At 41.1% G+C, this 13,093-nt stretch overlaps 1 protein-coding gene across 9 annotated transcripts in view; it reads left to right on the top strand.

The window, feature by feature from the left end:
• Window positions 1-2,734: 2,734 nt before the first annotated feature.
• MLIP (muscular LMNA interacting protein) overlaps window positions 2,735-13,093 on the top strand; it is a 111,586-nt gene continuing 101,227 nt past the window's right edge. For 2 of the 9 annotated variants that reach the window (XM_062626173.1, XM_062626172.1), the window contains exon 1: window positions 6,287-6,598. In XM_062626173.1, the coding sequence (XP_062482157.1) occupies window positions 6,539-6,598 (60 nt within the window). In that variant the 5' untranslated portion in view covers window positions 6,287-6,538. Of the gene's footprint in view, window positions 2,844-6,284; window positions 6,599-13,093 lie in introns of those variants that run through there. The other 7 variants (XM_062626170.1, XM_062626174.1, XM_062626168.1 and 4 more) reach the window with 7 other exon arrangements.

The raw sequence follows: 13,093 nt of genomic DNA, 5'->3' as shown, positions 1-13,093 counted from the left end.
TTATTCTAGTGTAATAAAGAATAGTTTCTCTAGGTAAATGTGTATCAGATTTGGACAGGACCTGTATATTGTGTTTTATGAGATCTAAATGCTGGAGGCATCTTACACAACTATGCACCTGAAAGTGAATTGAAAATCAATTTCTTATACTTGAGGAACTGAGACTTTTCTTTCTTTTCCTGATTTGTATATAAGCAGAACACCTCAAATTTTACTTACTGTAATATGCCAGTATTTCATGTATATATATATGTGTGTGTGTGTATACACGAGGTAAGCTTTTAAGAGCAAATGTTCTTGTATAACAGCGTTCCCTCCTTCAATTCTCTTCACTGCTGGTCAGGTTTCTAGTGCATTTTGAGGTGCTTTAGAACAGCCTTTTGGGAATGATCTTTATTTGAGATTCTGTGGTGCTGCCTTAAATCAGAGGTGGGGTCTGGCTCTGCTAGACTGGGATGTCATGACTTTTCCAGGTGCATAAAGTATGCATTTATGGGGTTTATGATGTGTATCAATTTATTTTCCTGTAAATATAATATAGGACAACTCAGTACCTGGTAAATCCTCATCTTTTAATCACGTTCTGCGGCATTTCTCAGGTGATTCATTCATATCTGACTCGAAAGAATGCTGGTAGCTGGCTTTTCTGGAACAAGTTCCCAGGAGAGTATGGCTGTCACAGAGTTAGAACAATATCCCCTACTGATAAAAGGGATATTTTATCTAGAAAAGATAGGTTTGCAATAGCGCTATGATATCAAGATTACTCTTGACTCTCAACTGCATCCACTGTGGCTTTTTCATTATCTTGTACATCAGTATCTTAATTGAAAATAGCAATAGGAATATTACACTAATTTTCATTCATTTGCAAAATGAACATTGCTTTAGAATCTGGTATGGCTTTAATAATAAAGACTGTATTATGTGGATTCCAATTTGAATTAGCTTAAATGATGTTGATAAATGAAGTTATATTCAAAAATATTTGCTTCCCATCCCTTTTCTTCCTCCAAGAGGAGGGTACTTCCATAATGACTTAATGTTTAATCAATGTATATTGCAAAAATATCAAGCTCAAAACTTGTAAACTCTTTGGCAATCCAGCTAATAACATACAGTTTATTATTGCTTTATTATGTCTTCCTAGGCTGCAGAAGAAGTAAACTAATTCTGCTGTTATAAATCAGCCACGGGCTGCAGGTAAAATTGTAGTTCAGAGCTGTTGAGAGTTCTTCATTTCATTTCCTTTCCTCCTCATGTACAGGTATTTATTTTAGATCCTTCATTAGGTCTTGGAAATAAAAATATTTTCTATCAAAGTTACATGCTTTTAATCAAATGCTGTCAGCATTCAGATAACTTTTAAACACTTTATCCTTTTCAAGTGATTTGATTTCAAAGCACATTTCATATTGCAGTGTTGAGGATTTCGTTTTAGGTATAAACTTATGGTGGTAGCACTTTCTGTGGAAAAAACCTGAACGCAAGTTGACAAATGAATTCAAATGTTTTTGGAAATGGCGGTGAGCATTTTGTAAATGGCCGTGAGCATTTTGTAAATGGTCAAACACAAAGTCCATCAGTCAAAGCCTCTGGTACATGTTTATTCAGGCTTTGCTTAAGCAAAAAAATGCTAGGGCAGGTGATTATATTTCATTTCTCTTCTGCAAAAGAGGGGTAGAGGTGGAGGTCAGATGCCCGTGTCCTTATCAGTGCTGAGTAATGTATCTTTTGAGGTTTGGTGTTTGATAAGCGTGGGTGAGACCAGGTGGAAAAGGTATGATGGGAGTTGGCCTGTTAATGACAGCTCATATCCTGTGCTCTTGCTTGCTGCTCACCTGTGAAGTGCCTAGAAAAAGCCCACTGCCTGACTGTGGAGCAGTTCCTCATTTTCCATGGGCAACTGGCTGCTTCTTTTTCCCAGCTGCCACATCACTTAAAGGGTAGTTAACAAGGTATTTAATGCTTTCCTAATATATTTTGTTAGCCATGTCTCCACATTGCCACATACATAACTGTGAAAGAAGGCAAGACAAACAGTGTCACTGAATATGGGAGGGAAGATTTCTTTATTTTGCAATGCACCTATTGAAATATATTTTACAGCCTGGGGTATAGCAGTAATATTCAGGAACATCATGTGTATATAGCTGAAACAATGGGTATGCAACAGAAAAGAGGTCAGTTGTTCCACTGCTGTCTGTACTCCTGGAGGACAGCACATGTAGGACCTTGCCAGCAGAAGGACAGTCCACTTTAACACAGTTGACTTAAAAGCCCCACGAAGAGAAAAGAGCACTTAAGCACTTACAGCTTCCATTGACTGCCATGTCAGAGAACGCTCAGAGCTCTCAGAATCCATTTATGGTCCTACTGAAATAACCCTCCTTGGTTTTATCCTCAAATGTATTCAAAGTTTGCCATTTGGAGGAAATTTGCCAAGGAGCCTCCTGCTCCCTGTACATGACACGTAGGGCTCTGCTTCCTCATGTGCAAAGCGGAGGCTTGCTGTTCCCGTGATGTTTCCCTCTTCTTCCACGCCTGCCGCCGTCTGCTCCGAGTGTTTGCAGAGCCGGCGGGGTGCACCAGGGAGCGACAGCAGCAGCTGCCGGGTGCCGCGGCAGGAATGCGGCCCCACCTCTCCTAAGGATCAGCTTCCTGCCTTGGCTCCAGGCCTCCTGGAAGGTAAGCCTGCTGCGTGTATGGTCCCAGCCGCTCTGTACCGCTCTTCATTTCTGTAAGGAACATGCCATGCCATGACATACCAGCTAGAAACACTGCTGAGGTCCTGAAGTTTCCAGGCATGTGCGTGTGACCTTGGGTGGATGTGCTGGAGTAACGTAAGAGATTCTTGCTGGCGTGACATGATGGGGCTGACAGAAGGGTGGGCACCAGAAATAACCTGGGAAGCTTTATTTGCAGCTTCTGCCAGAGTAATGGTTACAAGTAGTAAGGGAGCATACTGGGTTTTCTTTTAGCTTTTATGCTTGTTTTAAGTGTGGGACAAATTCTCTCCACATCAGACCTTGAAAAATCACTGCAGGTATGAGTTCTGTATTAATCATAGTTAACTGTGAATAAAGTAGGTGGCTTTTAAGTGAGTATAATATGATTGAGCACATCAGGGTCAGAATTAATACTTCTGACTGTTGAATGCTTATGGTGTGTTTGATGCTGAGCAAACAGAACGATGTGGTGCAGATGTATGATGTGTGATACGGTCATTTGCTGGCAGCCCTGGGCTACAGCCAAGTCAGGCTGAATATGAAAACGGGCAAAGTAAAAGAATTGTTGTAACCACATAAGTGAAAACACAGCTGAGAGTGACCCACAAACATCACAATAGTTACTTACTTCCTTCTCCAAGAACAGCGGATCAAATGAGTACAGAAAATACATCTGCCTAAATGGTTTATTTACATAGTACTTCTATTTTGGATATTCAGCACTTACTTCTTACATAAAAAAAAAAACAAACCAAACAAAACACCCCTCCTGTCCCCATTAACTTCATCTCTTGGCCTTTTGTTAGGTCCTGCTTTGAGGGGAAAGACAGGTGTCAAGAGACCAGTGACTGTAATACAAAGAAGTAATTGAAAACAGCACAGTAATTTAGGCGATGTGTAGAACACGCTCTTTACTTAGCACCTGTTTACTATGTTTTCCCTTGCGAAGTAAAACAGGAAATATACAGTTACTAATGGTGTCTTAGAAAGTCCTTGGAGTAGGATAACCATTATTTCTATGTAGGTATAAGAAATGTACTCCTATAATTATATAAACCCAAATTCTTATATGGTTAGGATCATGGTCTTTCCTCCAGTTAGTCTTCAAATGTCATGCTAAACAAGGTGTGGTAGATAACAAGGAGATGTCAGCCTTTCTGCACTACATCCAGGGTCCTTATGGATTAGAATCCAGGCCTTGCATTCAGTATTTTTGTGCTCCCTGATTTTAACATGATGGCATGAAGTTTACTGTCATACTCTCTTGCATTCCTTGCTTTTTGCTCCCATTCCCATCTCCAATGCAGTCTGCTCCAGCTCCCTAGCACTTGCACTGTCAGCAGCATGATGCATACAGAGTACGAATTTCCATCCATGAGAAATTAGGTCTTTGCTTATCATAGTGTTTTAATTTTCACCTTTTTTTTCCTTTTCCCCATGGAATCTCCTATTCAGGCTCTAGTAGCCACTATGTTAATGAAAAACCCACTTATAAAACTATGTACTCTCATTAGCATCTTATATGGAATTATAGTCACTTCATACTCATTTCCCTGATCTTTCCGTAGTGATCACTTTTAACATTCACATGGATGAGCTGACACATGAAAACAGATCCTGGAAGCAGAGAGTATAAACATGACTGAAGATTACTTTTTAGTGTAGTTAGTATGAGTGCTAAGTTACACACAGCATGAACTCCAGATACAGCCTGCTGTTTTACCAACACGGGTAACCATTCCTCAGCACAAGGAGGGAGAGACTCCCCTGAGAGCTGCCGTTTGGGAACCTGCTGACAGCTGGGGTATCCCAGCCACTGGTGGGATAGGGCTGTGGAGTACACTGGGCACATGTAGCTGAACGTGCCCACCTGAGATGCTCCAGTCCTTGTCTATGATACATAACCGTTGCAAATGGACAGGTTAATGGGAGTGGAGATGGTTCAAGTTTTTCACCCATGACGCAGGAATGATCAGTAATGTAAGCAGCAGTGTAATATGTCTGCTGTTTGGATCCCATGGAAGGCCTCCTTTGAGGACATTAAGTGGTGCAAAGGAATTATACAAGTCCCTCACCACAGGGATATGTTTCAGCCTCATAGAAAAGATTTCAGAGATACTAACTTCTTAATGCTGTTTGCCTTCCTGCTGAAGAGTGGAGAACAGCTACAGCTTTCCTCTGGGTATTATGTCACTTACTCTTTTATCCCAGCATTTCTGGGAAAAGCACCAGGGTGTATTTTTACTCTTGTGACATCAAGTTCATATTTATTCCTTCTACTACAGCAGCCCATGTAGGTTTGACTGGTTCTTTGTATTTGCCTTACCACATTTACTCTTCTACTGGTTGCTGTATACTTCTGAAAATGAAGGTAAAAGAGACTAAAGAAAAATAATTGTCACTGGAATATTTTTAATTTGTTCTGAAGAATGTTTCAGAACAGGAACACTCTAAGGTTGTTTTGTTTTGGTCAACTTTTTGTATGTAAACTGTATACACTGTTGTGTGATGACTTCTTTGATTGCCTTTTCTTCCTATTCAAGGCTCTAAAGGTTACATGAGTACAACATCCATCTAGAAATGAGTAGAAAGAAGTGCCTAGTTTTGCTGTCATTTCCACAAAGATGAAAAAGGTTTTTATAGTTGTCTGTCTATCTATCTATTTTAGAAGTCTCTTTCACCAGCATGTTGAGAGGAAGAGAGGGAAAGGATGTATGTTTTCTTCACTAAGGATTTAGTGAGATGCTTAAAGTGCCAGCTTTACAAAGGGCTGTACTTCTTAATGAACCAGATTGACCAGAGAGAATGTTAAACATTCTTGTTTAACAGTAGCAAACATTTTCTGTGTGATTTTGTGTCATCGTGCTTCCCCTTCCCTTGCTTGTGCGTGCAGAGCTAGTCTTGCATGTGAATCACTCCCGAGATGACATGAGCTCAGTTGATGTGGCAACTGGAGGGTGTGTTATAAACCTTGGCATCCACAGCAGAGCTGCCAAGAGGTTCCCCTGGTGCTACAGTTTCTAATATTGGTCTCCTGACTTTATCATTGTGAACCAGAGCCAGGTTATTCTTCTGCAGTTAACTGACTCCATAACGACCATTTGTATGGATATTCACTTCATTTTAAATGCTTACTGGTCATTTCTCATATTTAGGGGTGCTCACAGTGCCTGCTGAAAGTTTTGCAATTCTTTCTGCATTTCAAAAATCCAAGATGTCATGTTCTAATATTAGAAAAGGACAGTACACTCTGCATGAATGTGTATGAGCATAGTTCAGTCCCAAATACCCAACGGAGAAAGATCAATAGTCATGCTAAAGCAGCAATTAAAAATGCTGTTCTCTATGCTTTCTGCCTCTACATAACATACTAACGTAACATAACATATAACATACGGTGCCAGCTAATCATATTTGATGTTTTACTGGCTTAATAATCTCTGTGAATACAAGCTGGTGCTACTGAGACCATAGCTATCTATTTTCATGGAGTTTTTGAGTATGAGCTTTTGGGGTAGAAGGGGGGAGGGGGGAGTAAATGGGTCCAGTAACCAGAATGCCTCCTGAATAATTTTCTGTGATGCCAAACCAACATTTATTGTTATCAGAGGCAGCTGCCTGCCCTCTCCCCACGCTTCTATTTGTGGATTTTCAACAGCTATAAATGGAAACACGCGCTGACCAGAAATCACCACAGTGCTGTCTGATACTTCTCTCTCCCGCCTCCAAAAGTACTGGGATATCTAACATGTAGTGAGGTTAAATCACTTTGCTCAGTATATTAGGGTGTTTTTCCCACACCCTGAGAAATGGAGTTGGGAAAACAGGTAAAAGTCTCAGGAAGAGATGCTTTAGAGGAAAAACGAACGGTAAGATATGTGGAGAAATGTTACTGTTTATTTATTTATTTATTTAATGATAAGAAGGAGAGGCAAATCTTCCGTTGTACTTCATAGGAGTATTTCTGGGCTTCCTTTAACCACTGACCTTGAAGATTAAAACTTCATTCATGTATGTTAAATTAATTGTGATGGCACATTTCTGTGGAAATACCGTAAATTTGTGAATGTATTTTGTGTGCATGTGAAGTGCAAAAACTTAACTCTCAGTTCAATGTCAATTTGTTATCGTAACCCAAACCAACAGCTGATAGTCTGTGGTTTTGTCAGAATTTTCTCGAAGGACTATTTCATGTCTTTGCACACTATTATTCATAACTCTGGATCAGCAAAATGCAGAAGAAACTGTTTGCCTGGGTCTGGAGTGTGTCTGGAGCTTACTGAAAAGAGGTGTGAACAAAACAAACTATTAAAAGAAAACAAACACAGACAAACCAGAGTTTATTTTTAATTAGCTCGGGCTTGAAATGCATTGACAAGGCTATATTCTTGATATCACAAAAAGGGCAGTTTATTCTTCACTTTGCAAAGCTGTGAAGGAAGGTGGTCATCACTTCTGTTAAGAAACGAATTAGCACGGAGTTTTTTAGCACTTATCTGAAATAGTGGTGGTGTTGTGTTAGTTTGATTTCGTGGTGCGCCAGCATTTACTCTTGTTTAATCACGACATTTACCAGCCTTGATTAAGGGAGACTTGGCAAGCTTGTGTTAGTTGACAGTTTTAAATACAGTTTCACCCAGACAAGGGGAAGTGCAGGAACTGAAAGTAATGACTTGGCCTTAAAGTACCTTTTCTTTTTTTATGAAAAGAAGTATTTATATAAAGAGTAACATTCGAAACAACATTGGTAAAGCTTTAGCATGATGTTTTGACTAATATCTAATGTTTTACTTGTTCATTTTCTCATTAGTGAATTAATGTTATACAGTGACTTCATTTTGAATTTGTGGTTGATATGTAAAATATAAGGAAAACTCTTCAAAATTAAAAGCAAATGTGAAATCCACAAAAGCTTCAGGAAAGCTTTCGAAGGAAATGTTTGAAATTTTGTTCTAGCAGATATATGGAGGAAATACATAGCAATGTCAACAGGCACTATTATTATGTAATTGTTGACTGCATCTTAGTGCACAAAATATTGAGCAGGCAACCTTAAGTCAGGCTTTCCCACAGTGCAGAGCTCTTCATTTCGAATCCTAATGATCTTCTGATGACTTCCTCTGTGTGCATCATGTACTAATTTTAAGGAGCAAACTGGAGCAAACAGGGACCCCACTGATGGGAGCCACGTTAATGCTTGTGCCGGGTCACCAGCTGTTTGGTTGTTTCAAAACTGAATTCTTGTAACATGGTGAGGTGAGAGGGTCCCTGTCAGCAGCGGCAGGTCACATCCCTGTGAGTGCTCAGCAAGAGGGTGCTTTTGGTGGGTTTCATGGAGCTCTGCTGGCAGTGGAGGAATGCCCTGGCCCCATGCCAGTCCTCCTGCCTGATGACAGCATCTAGCCTCCTCTTCGCCCCATCTCTTTATTTGCTTGTTTAGCCTTAATGCCTTTATTTTGGATTGCTACATGGATTTCACTTCACCATCACTTTTCCCTGGTTTGTACCTCCTGGGCTTTTATTGATTCTGTCCTTTTTGTTACATGCAGGTCAGGTCAATATTCCAACACTGCATGGGAGCAGTGTCAATCTGTGCTACAGATACTATTTGTACATGTTACATGTGCATTTGTTCATGTCTGTGCATATGTTTAACTTCAATATAGCAAATTCATAAACAGTTTTGTATTATAGGTGCTCGGAGGTGTCAATTTTCAACATTATGTGCTATTAACTGGATTTTTTTCTTTATGTCTGTTTTGTAAAAGCATAGGATAACTCAGGTACAAAGGGAGCTCAGAAGGTCTCTAGCCAAGAAGAGTATAAAGCACTAACAACAAACATCTGAATGTTCATTAAACAAGTTCAGTTGTCAAGCCAGCGTTTTAGCCATCTATGACAATCACTAAGGCCCTCATGTCCTGGCAAGGATATGAGAATGTTGTGGGAGACAGTATGGAGGCAAGTCAGGGTAAATGACATCCACTGCTCTCTCCTTAATCATAAATCCAGTAATTTCATTGTAGAAGGCAATCAGGTTGGTCAGGTATGATTTCCAAGTGCTGTTCCCAATCACCTGTTTACGACAGGCAGGGGTCGGTTGAATTGGCTCACGTACCCCTGTTTTTATGTGATGCTTATCCACTGCTGGTTGCTTTCCTCCTCCTTGACCTCTGCTGCTGAGCACAGAGGTCTGGGAGACCTTGTTAGTGAAGGCTGATGCAAAGACATCACTGAGTCACCCTAGTCTTATCCCTACCTGCTTCCACCTTCTGTGCTGCCTTTTTGCACTGCAACTCTGCTACAAACTCCCTGTTTAGCCCCACTGGCATCCTGATAAGTTTGCTTGTCTTCCTGAATACCAGCATGGACAGTCATGCATGTGTAAGAGGTGGTTTTCACATACAAGATGGCTTTTCCAAGCTCCATCTGTTTCCAAGCTGCCTCCCATGGGATCCCACTTACCAGCTCCCGAATAAGCCTGAAGTCAGCTTTCCTAAAGTCCAGGATCGGTTCTCTGGTACTGGTCTTCCTCAGTCCCCCAGAAGATCTTCAGCTTCATTATTTCTCAGTCACTACCACCAAGCCTGCCACTGAGTATCACATCCCCAGCCACTTCTTTCTCATTTCTGTATAACAGATCCAGCTGTGCATGACATTGGTTGGCCTATATGGCGCCTGTATCAGGAAGCTATATTTGGCACCATCCAGAAATCCTTTGAGTTGCTTGCATCCTGCTGTTTTGTTCTGCAGCAGGTGTCAGGGAAGATAAAGTCTCCCATAAAACCCAGGGTCTGTAATCCAGATACTTGCTTGTGTTATTTAAATAAGTTGTTGTGAGGAGCATAATCTACTTCCTCACCCCAGCCGTGTGTTCCTTAACCCAGTCCCAGTGTGATGTCACCTTCACTGACCTCTCCTCCGATCCTCACCTGCAAGTACTCACCTACCCTGTTGTCCAACCTGTACAAGAACTCCCCACAGTTAAGCTGCTGCTTCACATTGAGAGATCCTCTTCTTACCTTCCTCATCTTTCTGAAAAGCCTGTGTCCACCCAGTACATCACTATAGCCACCACATCTCAGTCATTTCTACAATGTCACAGTCCTATGACCTATATATATTTATGTGTGTAAGAAAAATCTTGGGCTTGTATACTTTGTTACAAATATTTCTACGCATTTTCAAAAGAACAAAATCTATATAATCCTGAAATTATTGTGATTGCAGTGTGCCAATTAAATAGAGACCAGTTCATTCTCAAAGTATAACATCCATAAATCGCAACTTCGCAGACAGTTTTATTAAATGGTGGTGTACCTTTACATTCATTGTGTACTGTGGATAAGATAAATAGTATAAAATTCTCTACCACTTCAGGATACTTCATGTAATATTTGTGAAATTTGTTGTTAAAGAATTTTTGTCTTTGCTTCCTGGAGGAAAATTCCTTGGCAGACAGGATTCTGAAGAGAGTCTTTGTGTGAAACTGGCTGTGGAAATGGAGGGCGCATTTTGTGATGTGAAAATAGAATGACTCACTCTCAAATACATTGGACCAAGCAGATGGACTCAATTTTCCCTTTCATAGAGGATTTTAGCATAGCTCAGAAGGACTGAGTAATTCCAGTTCCCCTGTTGAAATGACAACAGAGCTCAAAATAGTCTGTTTACATTCTGAAGTCCTCTTCCATTAATGCATATTACCTCTATTATTTGAAATCATTGTAATTATATTTCGCACTTGTCTGTTTCCTATTTGATCTCTTATCTCCCTGTGAAAATGCAGCACATGACGTATAGCATTTAAAATAATGTTTATATTGGCACGTTTAACAGGGAATGTCTTTGTGCTTTAGTTTTCATTATAAGTGTTTTTTGCTTTTGTGTTTTTTTTTACCTTCTTGTTACGGTAAGTAGTGATAAAGAGCGAACAGAATAAACCAAATGAATATATGGATCAGAAAGAATGCCATGCACTGCTTGAAGCAGCATTAAGGTTAGCTTTTGGATGAGAGGATGGACTCTGTAAGAAAGGGCTGCCGGACTTCATGCAGAGAATTAGCATTTGCTTTACACAAACAATATGTGAATACAGCTCATACAGAGTAGACGGTTCAGATCCAGCCTACACAAGAGAACCAATGGTTAATCTTTGTTCACTGGTAGCAAAAGAAGGAGCCTTGTCAAGTTGGGTCCTCTCTGTGGGAAGTAAAGACTTCAGAGAAGACAGTCCATTTCCTGAAGTTTACCACCTAAGGGAGCCAAAACAGAATGGAGGATGGTGACTAATATGGTGATGACTGGCCCTGCTTGTAGGTTTAGTTGTTGATTTAACTACGTGCAAACCAGATGAGAAGTAAGTATGGGACAGGAAAGGTTGTTTGAAGAGTAGAAGAGGAGGGAGGAGAGCTGGGTGAAGGCTGGTGTGAATGGGCATGGCAGGAGGTGCCAGGTACAATCACTCTCCCCATGGGGACCTCTTTACCAGGTCACCCTCTCTCTTGTGGTGGTGGGGGCTGCTGCCAGATGAGCAGAGATGGCACCACAGCCTCCAGGCTCAGGCTGTCACATCTTAGCCAGGACCAGGACCCTATGGTCAGCGCTCTGTCATGCTACCTCTGGGTATGCACCGGGCTCCCATAGCAGGTACTGCTGGCTGCCTAATAGTTGCTGCTGTACTGCAGGGGCTGAGTGAGCAGGGGTGGCTGTACTACTGGTCGAACAGGCATGGTAAAAGGTCTTAGTGCAAAGCAGCATGGAAAGAAAAGGAGCTGAGGGAAGAGCAAATGGTTTTTTTTTGTGCATATGCAGGGAATCAAATGCCCAAATGACAGAGTCATCTTTGGCATCGGGAGAAATCTCTACGGTTGAGTAACAAATAGAATAGCCGCTTCTGCCCATGGCACTGGAGAGGAACTGTGCTTATGCCTGTATGGATGCCAGCCTTTCCTGGTTTCCACAAGCAAATGCCCTTCCAGATTCACTGCAGTGTGTGGGGAAGGAAGCCTGGAAAGGTTGAGGTGGGAGGAAGAAGCTTGCGGCTCAAGTCAAGCCACTTGCATTGTAGTCTGTGAAAGGGGCAGGTCTGTAGGTTCCTCGTGCATCAGGTGTCTCGCATGCGTGCATGGCTGAGGGTCTGCATGCTTGTATGTTTCTAGCCAGGACAGCAGTGTAAGATCATAGAACAGCATTGCTGAGGTCAGCTAGGCTTCTTTTTCTTTGTAGAGAGAAGGTGATAATTGCTGCGGGTGAGGATGGCAGGGATTCAGGAAGTGAAGTACAGTGGTACAGCCTGGAGTGCAGAATGTATAGGTGCTTCAGCAGGTTACACTCTATGAGAAAGATAGTGGCATGCACTGCCAGGTACAAAGACCTCATCCATTTTTGCCTCTCCTCTCCCCTAACAGGGGACAGGCTGGTAGCTGCAAGGCTGCAGACCTGTGTCGTTCAGGTGAGAGGGTAAAGGTGAAAGGTAAAAAGAGATTTTTTTTGTTTGTTTGTTTAAGTCCTCTTTCTTAACTGGTTTACGTTACGCCTTGACTTTTCTATTTGTTTCTTATAAGAACACACCTACTCAGTAAAGAAACTCCTTAAAATATGTTGCCCTGCCTGAATCCATTCCTCAGTTCATTAATTCGGTACTGAAGTATGAGCATCATGCTCGTATCCAGCATAGCATATAAAACTAAATTAACACTCATACTTACCGCAGAGTCAGAGAAGTTTTTATGTGTGTGTGTATATATTCTATGATTCTATGATATTAACCTTTAAAGTTAGGCAAACGCTTTACACGTATAATACCATGCTTTCAAACATTGTTACATAAGTGTGCAATAATGAACTACTTCATTGTTCAGGAGACTTCTAGTGTATTACAAGAGGAAACAAGACTCTATGTCAGCTTTTTAAGATATGCAGGCTTTCTAGTGTGTAATTATAATAATATGTAAAAAAAGGAGATTTTCTTAAGAAAGGATATAAAGCTGCATTTTAACTAATTGACCGATACAATATACACAAATGAATATTTCAGATGAGATATAAGGAAGAAACCTTTTATGATGAGGTGGTGAGGCACTGTCACAGGTTGCCCGGAGAAACTGTGGCTGCCCCATCCCTAAAAACTTCAAGGCCAGGTTGAATGGGGCTTTGAGCAATGTGATCTAGTTGAAGATATCCCTGCTCATTGCAGGGTGGTTTGGACTAGATGACCTTCAAAGGTCCCTTCCAACCCAAACCATTCTATGATTCTATATTTAAATGACTCCTGTTTATCTAAGAAGAAAGCCTTATTTTTTCCTCTAGAGTTTGCTTGTGGCCTTCTCTGGGAGCTTCTGTCATGCAGCTGAGTTCAGGTG

This window comes from Pezoporus occidentalis, unplaced genomic scaffold, assembly GCF_034315485.1.
Source record: "Pezoporus occidentalis ecotype Australia unplaced genomic scaffold, CSIRO_AGI_Poc_V1 ctg29, whole genome shotgun sequence".
In the NCBI taxonomy this organism is placed as follows: Eukaryota; Metazoa; Chordata; class Aves; order Psittaciformes; family Psittacidae; genus Pezoporus; species Pezoporus occidentalis.
The sequence above is the reverse complement of the archived record's forward strand: the minus strand, read 5'-3'. Positions and strand labels throughout refer to the sequence as shown.